Source organism: Myxocyprinus asiaticus, chromosome 14, assembly GCF_019703515.2.
Source record: "Myxocyprinus asiaticus isolate MX2 ecotype Aquarium Trade chromosome 14, UBuf_Myxa_2, whole genome shotgun sequence".
Classification (NCBI taxonomy): domain Eukaryota; kingdom Metazoa; phylum Chordata; class Actinopteri; order Cypriniformes; family Catostomidae; genus Myxocyprinus; species Myxocyprinus asiaticus.
In genome coordinates this window covers 6129966-6144829 of record NC_059357.1, presented here as the reverse complement: position 1 = coordinate 6144829, position 14864 = coordinate 6129966, and the positions used below count along the sequence as shown (strand labels likewise).

Below are 14864 nucleotides of genomic sequence, written 5' to 3'. Positions count from 1 at the left end.
CAAACATCCGATCTTACACTCCACCCTCTCTTCACTGGGCATCACAGGAACTGTGCTTGATTGGTTTAATTCATATCTCTCAGGTATGTCCTTCAATGTAGCCTGGAGATGTGAGGTGTCCAAGCCACATCAGCTACTAACTGGGGTACCTCAGGGTTCAGTGCTTGGGCCACTTCTCTTCTCTATATACACATCACTGGGACCCATCATTCAGGCACATGGTTTCTCTTCCCACCGCTAAGCCGATGACACGCTCTACTTGTCTTTCCAGCCTAACGACACCACAGTGACGGCTCGAATCTCTGCCTGTTTGGCAGACATCTCGGCCTGGATGAAGGAATACCACCTGCAACTTAACCCAGCCAAGACCGAACTCCTTGTCTTTCTAGCCAACCCTGCTGTTGATCACAACATCACCATGCAGCTGGGTTGAACTACAGTAACTCCTTCCAAAACGGTCAAAAATCTAGGGTTAACCATCAATAACAAACTAAATTTCACAGACCACATCTCAAAGACCGCAAGATCATGTAGATTTACACTCTACAATATCAGGAAGATAAGACCCTTCCTCTCTGAACATGCCACACAACTTCTTGTTCAGTCACTTGTCATAACTAGACTGGACTACTGTAACACTCTCATTGCAGGCCTCCCTGCATGTGCAGTTAGACCCCTGCAAATGATCCAGAATGCAGCAGCACATCTGGTCTTTAATGAATCAAAGAGAGTGCATGTTACACCACTCCTTATCTCTCTTCACTGGCTACTAGTTGATGCACGTATCAAATTCAAGGCTCTGATGCTGGCATACAGAACAATCAATGGGTCTGCTCCAGCATGCCTAAAATCATTTCTGCAGAGCTACATTTCCACCAGAAGCCTGCGGTCGGCTAAGGAGCGGCGCCTTGTTGTACCAACACAAAGAGGCACCAAAACACTTTCCCGGGCTTTCGGCTTCATTGTACCACATTGGTGGAATGACCTTCCCAACTCCATCCATGAAGCTGACTCACTTTCTGTCTTCAAAAAATGGCTAAAAACATATTTTCCTTGAGCACTTAACCAGTCACTAAAAAAAAACAAAAAAAAAACATTCTAGTTGCACTTTAATCTGTCTTGAATACTATTCTGATGCTAGTGAAACTTTGTAATATGGAACTTTTAGTACCACTGTCTCCTTAAGATGATTAGCTTATGTTTTCCTCTTTTGTAAGTCACTTTGGATAAAAGCCTCTGCCAAATGAATAAATGTAAATGTAGTGTACAACCTAATGTTCACTGAAGTAGATTTGGTAAGTTGTTCATTCTGTTTCACAAATTAAGCATTGTTACTCCTAAAGAGAGACTCAAGTTATTGTTTATAATTTAATTGTTATTTTTGGAAGCAGTAGGGAGGTGGATGCCATTTTTGTTAATGTCTATGTTTTCTCCTGTATTTGAGTTATAGAGGGAGTAAGAGTCTTGTTTATTTGAATTTTATTTTGAAAGCTTAGGAAATACTCCCCTAAAAGTCAGGAGAACTTTGTTTTATTTTGGCGTGGTCCCCTCCTGACATCTTTTGGAAGCTTCCCTTTTGTATTTTGCACTTGTCAAATCTTACTTTTGAGTGTTTCTAAAATCTGACAGATTTTTGTGGAGTGCAGGGAAGTTTTTTTTTTTAATTTTTTTTTATATATTCATAAATTTCCTTGTTTCCCACATCCCCAACCCTAGCCTGGGGAGGCATGTAACAATATAATATTTTCTATTCACTTTTTTTATCTCTGTCTTGTTGTTGTATTGTTTGTGCACTGAAAGCGTCTGCCACCAGGACAATTTCCTTGTATGTGTAAGCATACTTGGCAATAAAGCTGATTCTGATTCTGATGTTACTGCAAATAAAAAACGGATAAATATAACTAACGATATATAGCCTTGATAAAGTTTGTCTGTCTTTAATCAGAATGTAATAACATTTCTTCACCAGAAACGACTTCCCTTTCCCCCTGACACCAAATAGCTATTTACAAATTGTTTTAGTAAACTCACATTCAGGCCCAGTTTCATCTGCTATTTACTGGCCAGTTTTCACAATTCATTCCATTCCTGATGGATAAAATCAAGTCCTGTCCTATATTTTGTCTCATGGAATATGTCATTTGACTCAGAAATAATGTATATTGAATTACAGAATTAAAATGGGTTGTGGACAGCATGTCACATTGATGACGAGGCTTTAACACAGACTGTGTCTTTCACAATCTATCATTAGTACATCAGCATGAGGCTCAGTTCACTTCCTCATGCTCTGAGTATTGCTTTATTTTAATGTTCTAAAAACTTTTAATTTCTCAAAGCTGTTGCTTACGATGTGTGAGTAAAACATGAACTGACAGATAAACAAAAATTTTAGAGCCTTTTTAAAGCCACTTTTTTCAATACTACCATGACATTACTACAGTATGTTTTTGAATTAGATTGTAAATGTTTAAATTAGGTTGTATTGTTGTTTGTGTGTACTTAGTGTAAATGTATCTGTTTAATGCTGTAAATGTATTTTACAAATGATTTAATAGCTACATATTCACACTGTTTTAAGATTTTCTCTTTGCTTTCTCAGTACTGATTTCAAACATCCATTGTGCACACAATGAAGATGATTACACTTGATTTATATATTTTATATCACATATTTGAATAAAAAAAAAGTCTTTTAAAATTGAATATTTTGTTTATATTTATGTTTATATCGATACACAAACTCCTCAAACCTCACAGCTGATTTCTATAAAGATGAATCCCTCCTCCAGAAGCAGACTACTGGAGAGATGATCATCCCTACTGTCTCAAAGTCATATGAGGGTTTCTACTACTGTAAACACACAGAGAGAGGAGAATCACCCAAGAGCTGGATCTCAGTCAGAGGTGAGAGTCAATGGAGTCTACTGTAACTGTGAGGTGATTTATTAATTACATATGCACTCATTCAGATATACCGTATGAAAATGTTTTCCTCTTTTTCAGTGGCAGCTCAGATTTCTGTCCACAATATGCTCCGTTCTCTGATGACAGCTTGTCTAAATCTGCTAGTGACAGTCATACTGGTTTTCAAATGTTATAGAGTGGGAGGTAAAAAATTATGGACACATATATGCCTAGTCTTTCCCTAGTTATTTGCACATAAAGCAATATATTTAAAATACAATGTTGTTCATAGAAGCAATATTCACAGACAAAATATATACAAAGTTTAGTCCAAGTTAATGTTGAGAAGATTGTTTTTGTCTGTATTTCATAGTTACATCTGTTGAAGACCAACGTCAGTATGCAGTAACAGAGGAAGAAATTTCAATCTGATTTTAATTGGTTTAAAAAGTTTATAGAAAGGTTTATCTAACATTAGTGTTATTTGTCACCTTATTTCTTTAACATTTCATTAACATCATCAATTAACAATGAGGTCTTTTGTTCTGTAGTTCTGATTGATTTGATTTAAGTAATTAGTGAGTGTGGAAAAGAGATGGATAGTCTCATGTTATTGCCTACTTATAGGATGAATCGTTTATGTTGTATCCCTCATTTGTAAATTGCTTTGGATTAGTGTTTTCTAAACAAATAAGAGTAAATGAAGCTACCAAGGATGTAAAAAGTACACAGAAATTATACTTAAAGCTACACTATGTAACTTTTGGCCCTCTTGCGGTTAAAAAATAAAACTGCATGCGTCTTGCGGAAGAACATCGTTTTGGTTGTGCTTCAGCTCTGCTCCTCTGCGTGGATGAATGTGGTTTGAGGCACCGGTGTACACATGGATACAGGACATCTTATCAGAGCCAATGGACAAATAAATAATGAAAGAAAGGAAAAGACGGATATCTGAAAACATGTCATCTGAGCAGGTAAGTGTCATATCTTATGCTGTTGTTTTAACTTATTGGTGACATTGATGTTAATGACGTTACAAAAGTTAGGCAACGTTCGTTAACATTAGACATAATGATTGCTAGTCTGATAAGGTCAAATGTTGTAAAGTTTTGGTAACTGCAGGATATTCTGGCCAAACTGACCACAGTAGTAACTAATTTATAAATTGTCATTGTTACCAACCAGTGGTCAACATCATTTCAAGACTCACATGTCCTTGGCAAGACTAGGACTAAAGGATTTATTTATATAAATTATTACCGATATAAAAGAAAATACACATGTGCAAGCAAGTGAAAATTTCTGCACCGATTACAGTAATATTATTGTATTTCACTACACACACACACACACACAGACGTGTGTGTGTGTGTGTGTGTGTGTGTGTGAGAGATTACACAACTATACATAAACCATATCAATAAAATATCTTACCTGTTGAGTAAGAAAAAAGCCATCTCTGGGTCAATTTTAAATCCTTTCAGATTTCAGAGTTGTCGCCACATTTGAAAAGCCAAGCCGATGTTAATTCAGGTTTTATTACGGGCTCTGTCACTTTCTCTTTTTGCTTGTAGACTGTGCTCTGTTTGGGGTTTCTTTGTTTTTACAACCGGTGATTCCCCGGAGGTTTGACGTTTTGAATGATCCATGGTCAATTTTTCTTGTTCGTTGTGACAACAAAACTTTCAGAATGCTACTCCCACACCATACACGTGCTACAGTAGCCGGAGCTTACTTTGTCTGTGTACAGATATAACATCAACACACACGGGTGAATGACATATGTATGCAATTGCCGACTCGACAGCTCTAAAATATAAATCATTATTATAGGTTTATCAAAGTGTATTTGGGTAAAGACATGGTTTGGAAGATGGATTTCATTAATAACATTTTGTTATTTTTTAACAAAAAAAGTTACATAGTGTAGCTTTAAGTGAAAGTGAAAATTTTACTCAATTAAAAGTCCAAGTATCTAGCCAAAAACATACTTGAGTGAAAGTAAAAAAGTACCACATTAAGTTGTACTTAATTATTAAAAAAGTAAAAAGTAACTTTTTTCCTAGCTAGAATGAAATCAAGAGAGGAGATTGTGTGAGAGTGGATGTTGTTCAATTTGATTGGTTTGTTAAGCAATCTTACTTCGTCCACCCCACCTGATGTTTCTTTTCAGGACATTATGATGGATTTTATTGAGCTAAAATTGTGTCAAGAGAATAAATATTGTCTTGTGATTTTGTTGAAATGTTTTATTAGTGGGCTGAGTGTTTCCCATGTAGAAAGGCTGATGCTACAACAGTGGTGAAGGCCCTGATCAAACAAGTGATTCCAAAATGGGGAGTGCTTAAAAAATTGTCTTCGGACAATGGCACTCACTTTGTAAATAAAATGATTTCTGAATCGGCAAATGGATTGAGTATAAATTTGAAAACTTACTTTGCCTACCACCCTTAAAGTGGCGGAATGTTGTGAATGTATGTTACAAAGGTAGTACATTATTTTTGTAATTTAATTAACTTTATGTATACTGTATGGCACTGTTAACATGACATCCATTCCTCTTTGACTTCTATCAGGTGAAGGAACTATTTTCACAAGCAGATAGATTGCAGCGGAGGTGGGCGGGGGTGATGAGGAGAAATGAAGTAGAGCTGGTCGAAAAAAGTTGCCCACTAAAACTGCGGGAATGAGAGAGTTTCTAGTTACTCGCTGCTGGTCTATCATGATAGAAAAAGTGTTTTTTGTTTTGTTAGGCAGCACTAAGATCTAAAAGTGCTAGAAGAGAAATGCAGTCGCGATCAGATGAAAGAGAAATTCATTTGTAACTCTGATAAGTACTTTTTTTTTTTGTACTCTTCCACTTGTGCTCCATTTTCTGAGCTGCTCTCTTGAGAACATGAGTGTGATCATTGTACCGCGGTGCAGGACTTTTCTCTTTAACTTTGTTTAATCGAAGGTGGGTGACACTGTCTAGAGTTCTAGAGAAGACTGTATCTACACCAATGAGCCAAACATTATGACCACTCACATGTGAAGTGAATAAGGCTGATCATCTCCTAACAATGCCACATGTCAAGGTCTGGGTAGATTAGATGGTAAGCAAACTATCAGTTCTTGAAGTCAACATGTTGAATGGAGGAGAAATGGGCAGGAGTAAAGACCTGATCATCTTTGACAATGGCAACATTTTTATGGCCAGATGACTGAGTCAGAGCATCTCTGAAACGGCAAAGCTTGTGGGGTGCTCCCGGGCAGTAGTGGTGAGTACCTACAGACAGTAGTCCGAGGAGGGACAAACCAGCAACAGGGTGTTGGGCACCCAAGGCTCATCGATGCGTGAGGGCAACGAAGGCTATCCCGTCTGGTCTGAACCAACAGAAGGTCTACTGTGGCACAAGTCACAGAAAATGTTAATGATGGTTACTGGAGGAATGTGTCACAACACACAGTGCTGTGTAGACGCTGACCGGTCAGAGTGCCTATGATGACCCTTGTTCACTGTCAAAAGCACCTACAATGGGCACCCAAGCGTCGGAACTGGACCTTGGAGCAGTGGAAAAGGTCGCCTGGTCAGATGAGTCCTGTTTTCTTTACATCACGTGGACGGATGTGTACGTGTTTAGTGTTTACCTGGGGAAGTGATGGCACCAGGATGCACTGTGAGAAGAAGAAAAGGTGGTGGATGGAGTGTGATGCTCTGGGCAATGTTCTGCTGGGAAACCTGGGTCTGGCCATTCATGTGTACGTCAATTTGACACGTGCCACCTACCTAAACATTGTTGCAAACCAGGTACACCCCTTCATGGCAATGGAATTCCCTTATGGCAGTGGCCTCTTTCAGCAGGATAATGCGCCGTTCCACACTGCACACATTGTTCGGCAATAAACCTTTTTCACACTCCGGGTTTTGGAACGTGGAAGTAAACGTTTGCAGGGTAAACTTTGACAGCGATGATTGGGAGTGAATGGAAGACCACAGCAAATATTATTTTCACTTACCCCATTTGCTCCAAGACAAAGAGAAAAAAATCCCGTTACGTTTGAATGACTTTCCAGAAGAGGAAATAAATAGAGAGCGGTGGATTTAGACAGTCAGATGGGAGAGATGCCAAATTTACTGTCACTCTCCCAGCAGCTGTAATAGAAACCCCCTTGTAGCTGTGGTAATTATTTGTTTTTTAAACTAATTCCACTGTAATATAACACAAAGCATAATGTTATACATTTACCCTCTATATTTAAAAAAATGTTTTATATTAAAAAAAAATTGCTAGATTTACGCTGCTAAATAAGAGAGAAATGCATCATCACAGTTTGTGAAAAAGGTCTATGTTTTGAGGAACATGATGAAGAGATCAAGTTGTTGCCCTGGCAACCAAATTCCCCAGATCTCAATCTGACTGAGCATCTGTGGGATGTGTTCGACCAACAAGTCAGACTCACGGCACGCTGTATGATAAAGAGACACATAAATGTCTGCTGAAAAATGTGCATGCAAGTCATTGTGACACTTTTTCTGCAAACATTACAATAGTACTGTATAATAATCTGCATTATCAAGATTTTCAGTTATACAAAATGTTGTGTCGTTCATGTGTCATTATGTCACTAAAGATCTGACTCTAGGCTTCATCTTGTTGTACAGGAAGTCTTAAGGCTTTAACTCTGACTGTGTCTTTAACGGTCTGTCATTAGTAGATCAGTATGGAGCTCAGTCCACTTCCTCTTGTGCTCTGTGAGTATTGCTTCATTTGTATTTATTTGTGTGAATATCCTTTATTGTTATATCATAGTTATGAAACGGATCGAGTGATTCAGTGTTCCTTTATTTCCTCCACAAAAATCTTTCATGTGGTTCTCAGTTTCAGATCTTCAGTCCATGATTTATAAGTAAAATATGTAAGTGTGAGAAATGAAGTGTGTGGTTAGTTCTGTGTGCGAAACAGAAATAGCAGGTGAATGAGGGAAGTCGTTTGTTTTGTTCAGTCATTCTTTTTTGTGCTTTTAGTAAAGATGTGTGTCGAATCAGTTTTTTAGTTAATTCTGTTTTGCAGAATTGCCATTGTAGATTTTCACCAGCAGTTAGTTTGAGTGTATATAGTCCTCTACTTGTGATGTGAAACTCAGAGGTCCAGACTGTTAGCTTGATGCCAGAACACTGTTCCCAAAACAGCTGGACAGAAACATTTCTCTGCTATGATAAATATTTGGGTGGTAGCGCTAAACCTTTTTTTGAATTACTAAATTATTTTTACAGTATATGTGTTTTATGTTTGTTTGTTTTGTTTTTTCACAGATTTTGCACAGGTTGAACAAATAGTGATTTTATTTATGAAGTCAGTCCTTCTTGACTAAATTCATGTATTAACATGAATTATGAAGTTTAAAAGTCTAAAAGTTCATGTCCATGTAATTCTATTGATCACACAGCTAAAATCATCAGCTGCTGTTCTTACTCCTTTCAAAAAATCTGTTATGTTTATTATTAATCCAGTTGTATATTGTAAGTAATATATATATTAATATGAACTAACCCATCCATGTTTACACTGTAATAAACTTTTTTCTTTGTACTTTTTCAGTGCTGATTTCAAACATCCATTCTGGACACACTGAAGGTGATTCAATCTGATTCATGTATTTCATCATATTTTTACAATATGTGTGATTATAAACTAACTGTAACAAACCAGCTGAGAAAATTAGCGTTATGAAAAAATCTGCATGTAAAAATTTCAATTTCTTCAGAAATACAGTCACTTCAGATAACTTGTTATAAAGCAACAGACACACAAAATAAATCTAACATTTAGTCTACTTTAGATTTACCAAAATATTTCAATGTTTCTGTCAATTTGTCTAACCTCTTCAAACAGAAATTAGTTCAAAACTCTTACTGATTATTTTAAGAGACATGATCTATAGTGAAACAAAACATACAGTGAATCTTAAGACAAAATGTAGAATGATTTTATAAAATATATTCTTTTTATGGTAGTAAGCAATTTGCGGTATTTTCTGTTAATTTGGCTAAAAAAAGTTCAGTGAAATTTACATTTATGTGTGTAGTTAAAGTCATAAACTTTGGCTACCAGACATACAGTTTTCCATCTATTGACAATCATAACAATGATGAAGATAATGATAATAATAACAATAATATGATACATATTTCTGAAAACACAAATAATTATATAATTAATTAATTGCATTTCCTATTACTCTGAACAAGTTGCAGTGAATAGTGGACACAACTTCCTTCAATGCTGATTTCGCACAGATTTTGTAAACATGTAACTGTGTTCATCCAGTAAATACAGCACATTATTTTACACTATTTTCAGTGTGAATTGTTGTCATTGCACAGAAAGACCAAAAGTCAAAGTAATCGTACAGCCTGATGAATGTGTGTTCAGAGGAGAGACAGTCACTCTCAGATGTGACATACAGGAGGGAGGAGATATTTAATCCATGATTTCTTTCTTAAAGCATTTTAATAGGTTAGGTTTATATATTACTGTGTGCACTAGACTAAAGCCCTTAAAAGAACTAACAATGCCCAATTTGGGAATGAATAATTCTTTTGAGTCGGTTCTTTTCAGTGAATTGGCCAAACAGGCTTGCAAAACAGTCTGAATCGATTCGCGATTCAGTACAATTAGTTCAGAGCTCTCTCATTGAATCATTTGGAGCGATTTCTCACACAGTAAAACAATATTGGGATATTTACGAATACAGCGCTGGAAACAGTGTAAATTTACCTACAATCAACTGAAACAAAAGGCTTGTTTTTTGAGAGGTAACTTTGAGAAACATCAGCTAGTGCTGTGTCATGTGAACAGGGGGCTGTTCAAACTGAATGTGTTTTTCAATCGTTTTCCATGTAAACATTCGCTAGATGGATGTCTTTTGACAACTGCGTCACGTTTCACTGTGTTTTTAACATCTCTAACAGGAGCGTTAAAAAAAGACGTTTAAAAAAAGTTAAAAAAGACATTTTCGAACGCATCTCGAGACACTTGTGTTCTTCTCTATTCATTGTGGTGCGTCACATCAGAAAGGGCTTAGAGGATGTTGTTCCGAGCAAAAAAAGTAGGATCTACCTGAACCAGAAACCTTGGATTAATAGCGATATTCGCGCGGCACTTAATGCGTGGACCTCTGCTTTTAATTCCGGGAACGTGGAGGAGCATTAACAAGCCAGTTATGCCCTCCACACAACTATCAGAGCAGCCAAACGGCAGTAAAGGAACAAGATTGAAGGACAGTTTAACACCACCAACTCTAGAAGCATGTGGCAGGGAATTAACATCATCACGGACCTTAAAGGGAATAAAAACTCTGCAATGAACACCACTGCCTCTCTCCCGTATGAGCTAAATACATTTTATGGTCATTTTGAGGGAAATAATACCGCCCTTGCGGAGAGAGCTCTCGCGGCCGAAGCTACAAAGGTTAGTTCACTCTCCGTCTCTGTAGCGGATGTAACCCGATCCTTCCAAAGGGTGAATATCCGTAAAGCCGTGGGTCCAGACGGCATTCCGGGCTGCGTCATCAGAGCATGCGCGAACCAACCGCTGGTGTTTTTATGGACATTTTCAACCTTTCCCTCTCTTTGTCTGTAGTCCCCACATGCTTCAAAATGTCCACTATTGTGCCTGTACCAAAGCAATCCAAAATCACTTGCTTCAGTGACTGCCGTCCTATTGCTCTGACCCCCATCATCAACAAATGCTTTGAGAGACTAATCAGAGATTACATCTCTCCCACTTATGTGAGAATGCTGTTTGTAGACTACAGCTCAGCATTCAACACCATAGTGCCCTCCAAGCTTGATGTGAAACTCCGGGCTCTGGGCTTAAACAGCTCGCTGTGCAACTGGATCCTGGACTTCCTGTCAAGCAGACACCAGGTGGTTAGAATGGGCAGTAACATCTCCTCATCACTGACCCTCAACACTGGAGCCCCACAGGGCTGTGTTCTCAGTCCACTCCTGTATTCCCTGTACACACATGACTGTGTGGCAACACACAGCTCCAATACCATCATTAAGTCTGCTGATGATACGACGGTGTAGGTCTGATCACTGACAATGATGAAACAGCCTACAGAGAGGAGGTGCACACTCTGACACACTGGTGTCAGGAGCACAACCTCTCCCTCAACGTCAGCAAGATAAAGGATCTTGTGGTGGACTTCAGGAGAAAAGACAGAGAACACAGCCTCATCACCATCAATGGAGCACCAGTGGAGAGAGTCAGCAGCTTCAAGTTCCTCGGTGTCCACATCACTGAGGAACTCACATGGTCTGTCCACACTGAGGCCATTGTGAAGAAGGCTCATCAGCGCCTCTTCTTCCTGAGAAGGCTGAGGATGTTTGGAATGAACCGCCACATCCTCACACGGCTCTACACCAGCACTGTAGAGAGCATCCTGACTGGCTGCATCTCCGCCTGGTACGGCAATAGCACTGGCCACAACCGCAAAGCCCTGCAAAGGGTGGTGCGAACTGCCAGACACATCATCGGAGGTGAGCTTCCCTCCCTCCAGGACATATATACCAGGCAGTGTGTGAAAAAAGCTTGGAGGATCATCAGAGACTCCAGCCACCCGAGCCATGGGCTGCTCTCACTGCTACCATCAGGCTGGCGGTATCGCAGCATCAGGACCCGCACCAGCCGACTTCATGACAGCTTCTTCCCCAAGCAATCAGACTTTTGAACTCTTGATCTCTCACGATCAATATACATCAGCACTGCACTTTATTAATCTTATTATCTCACACTGGACTGTCATAAATTATATTCTCTCTTAACAACACACTTTCAGCTGACTATCAACCAACAGCCTGAATGTCAATATAGTACAATACAACATACTGTATATTTTATATATACTATATATACTATTTTCTATTGTATAATGTGTATTCTATATTGTGTGTATTGTATACTGTACAATATTCTATATTGTGTGTACTGTATACTGTACATTGTATGTTATTATTTGTATATTGTGTTGTGTGTAATTATGTGTATATTAGATTTTAAATTGTGTTGTGTTAATTTGATGTTATTGTAAATTGGTATATGTCTCATCACTGTCATGACTGCTATGTTGCTCAGAACTGCACCCAAGAATTTCACCCACTATTGCACTTGTGTATATGGTTGTGTGACAATAAAAGTGATTTGATTTGATTTGTTTTCTGTGTGTACCATCAGATTAAATCCTGCAGGCACCCATCAGAGTCAGAGCCAGGATAATTTACCCGAGGGGTCTATTATATATTATTTTTATTTTTAATATTGTATGATTTTGTAGTGACTCTAGTGCCACGTCCCATTGATAAATGTAATTTAAAAAAGTTGTGTCACTTTGTATAAAAGCCCCACAAGTTAATATGAGTTAACACAAGTTAATTTATTTTTGACATTTAATAATATATTTACTAAATGCACACTCTATCAGCAATCTACGGCTTTCAGAAATTAACATTGCACTTATGGAGATAGGGTGAACAGCCATCCCAATAACAGGGACAGTCCTGATTTTACACGCTGTGTCCCACTTCCCGACGGACCAGTGTCCGAATCTTAGCTATTAGAATTTTATGTCCACTCCAATCCATGTTCATTATGCCTAAACATTAATTTAGCATTCACTTTTATCCAAAGCAACAGAACTCTTTTTTAATTACATTTATCAATGGGACACGAATACATAGGTACTACTAAATCATACAATGTTATTAAAAATAAACATAATATAAAATAGACCAACTCCCAGTCAACATATGGCTAAGTGATGTGGCTTGTGATCTCTCACGTGTTGTCCATTAAGAGGCAACAACACCATGATGTGCCAAGCAGCAAGATTCTAATACATATGGCATGCATAGTTTACAGTTAGTGGTGGTTCAGGTCAGGACAATATTTAATGAAAATTGAGACAAATTTGTAGAGCAATCCCAATAATTCTGGCTGATAGGATTAAGGCAGTACAGAAGACGGGGCGGGTTGACCAATCAGATGAAAGGGGCGTTTCAGTGCCGCTCACATGTGCATATAAAATTTTCAAGCTGTAAATTAATTTTTTAAACAATGAAAGAAATGAAATTAAGCCATTTTCCCCTTTCTCTTTATTATGTTTAAATAGAAAATGAAATAGTCAACAGAAAATGAGTTTGTATCTGCTTATTCTATTCATCAGTGTTAAAAACAATAAAGAAGAAACCAAACTTTTTTCATTTTTGGGTTTAAAAAGTAAAAAAGAATTGACGCAAAAGTACATGGACCAGTCAATTATTAAAAAAAATAATAATAATTTCTAAAGTCGCAATTTAGAAATAATAAAATTAAAGAAAAGGAGAGAAAAGGACATTTATCAAAATGAAAAATGAAAGTTTCAACCTGTTTTCCATTTTTGCATTTGGATTGGTATGATCTGAAAAATTAACAGTAAAGTGTTACACGAACCCTCTGGAAAGCACACCAAAAACATGCTTATATTTCAGATTTACACACTTCAATTTCATAACAAAATTCCATGAAATTTAATTGAGTAATCTTAAACAAAATTAAAACCTCAATATATTTAAATGTTATTCATGTAATTTTTATAAAACTTAATAAAATTTCAATTTGATGGAATTTTGTTTGAATGAATGAAATTATATCCATTTATCAACCTTAATAATCTTTAAGACAACTTCACTTATTTACCGGTGAGAGCACAAGATCTTCTCTTGGAAAAACTTTTACTATTCATGCTCTCATTGATTTTATATTAACAGAAATTCCCAAACCAACTCAGACTGTGAAGCCACAGAGTTCAGTGTTCACTGGAGACACAATTACTCTGAACTGTGAGGTGGATCAGTCAACAGAATGGGAGTTTCTATGGAGAAAAGATTCAGACTTTGAATCATTTGAAGCTACAGGAAATAAAACAATCAGTTCTGTGAAAGTCTCTGATGGAGGACAGTATGAGTGCAGAGCACGAAGAAGAGAAAACATACATGTTCTCACAGATTACAGTGAACCATTAACAGTGACAGTAGAGGGTAAGTATTTTTCCTTACATAATGTACTGTTCTGAGAACACAATATACAGTAGGGTTTACAATGAAGTAACTGTGTTCTAGTAAATACAGCAAATTATTTACATACATTTCACTGTGAATCGTCTTTGAACAGAAAGACCAAAAGCCAAAGTGATCGTACAGCCTCATGAACGTGTGCTCGTTGGAGAGACAGTCACTCTCAGATGTGACATACAGGAGGGAGGAGACACAAGCTGGCAGTACAGCTGGTATAAAGATGATTCAGTCATTGAATATAAACTACAGGAATACACAATCAATTCTGTTACTGAGTCTAATGCAGGTAAATACAGATGTAATAGAAAAGAGATTGGAGGATCACGATACTCACACAGCAGTGATGAAGTTACACTAAGAGTATTGGGTGAGTGAGTTCATCTGTGTTCATCCTCATTTACATCATCAGTGTGCAGAAATATTCAATACATGATGACAGAATATTTTTCTAAGAGCATTACGAGAGGTCAGGTTTATGCATTGTGTACTGGAGAGACAGTGACTCTGAAGTGTGAGATAGAGTCTCATTACAGTAACTGGAGATATCAGTGGTATAAAAACAGCACTGCAGTGTCTGAGTCTGAGCGTTACACTGTAAACAGAGACACTCTCACTATCAGAGGAGATACTGAATCTGATCAGGATCTGTACTGGTGTAGAGGAGAGAGAGATGAAAGACCATCAAGATCACTCTCTACATTTGTTACTCTCACTAGTGTCTCTGCAAATCTGCAAAATAGGAAATGAAGACAAAATCAACCAATTTATTTGTGATTATCATAATCATTATGTAAAAGGTCACTTGTATTAACATTTTCTTTACAGAGTTCTGATTCAATGTAAACAGGTCACGGTG

The 14864-nt window shown here is 37.5% G+C and overlaps 1 protein-coding gene across 1 annotated transcript in view; it reads left to right on the top strand.

Moving 5' to 3' along the window:
- Positions 1-7540: 7540 nt before the first annotated feature.
- The window catches only part of LOC127451493 (basement membrane-specific heparan sulfate proteoglycan core protein-like), a 102596-nt gene continuing 95272 nt past the window's right edge, over positions 7541-14864 (top strand). The window contains exons 1-4 of the mRNA XM_051716241.1: positions 7541-7642; positions 8490-8525; positions 13703-13972; positions 14106-14375. Coding sequence (XP_051572201.1) covers positions 7612-7642; positions 8490-8525; positions 13703-13972; positions 14106-14375 — 607 coding nt within the window. The 5' untranslated portion in view covers positions 7541-7611. The remainder of the gene's footprint in view (positions 7643-8489; positions 8526-13702; positions 13973-14105; positions 14376-14864) is intronic.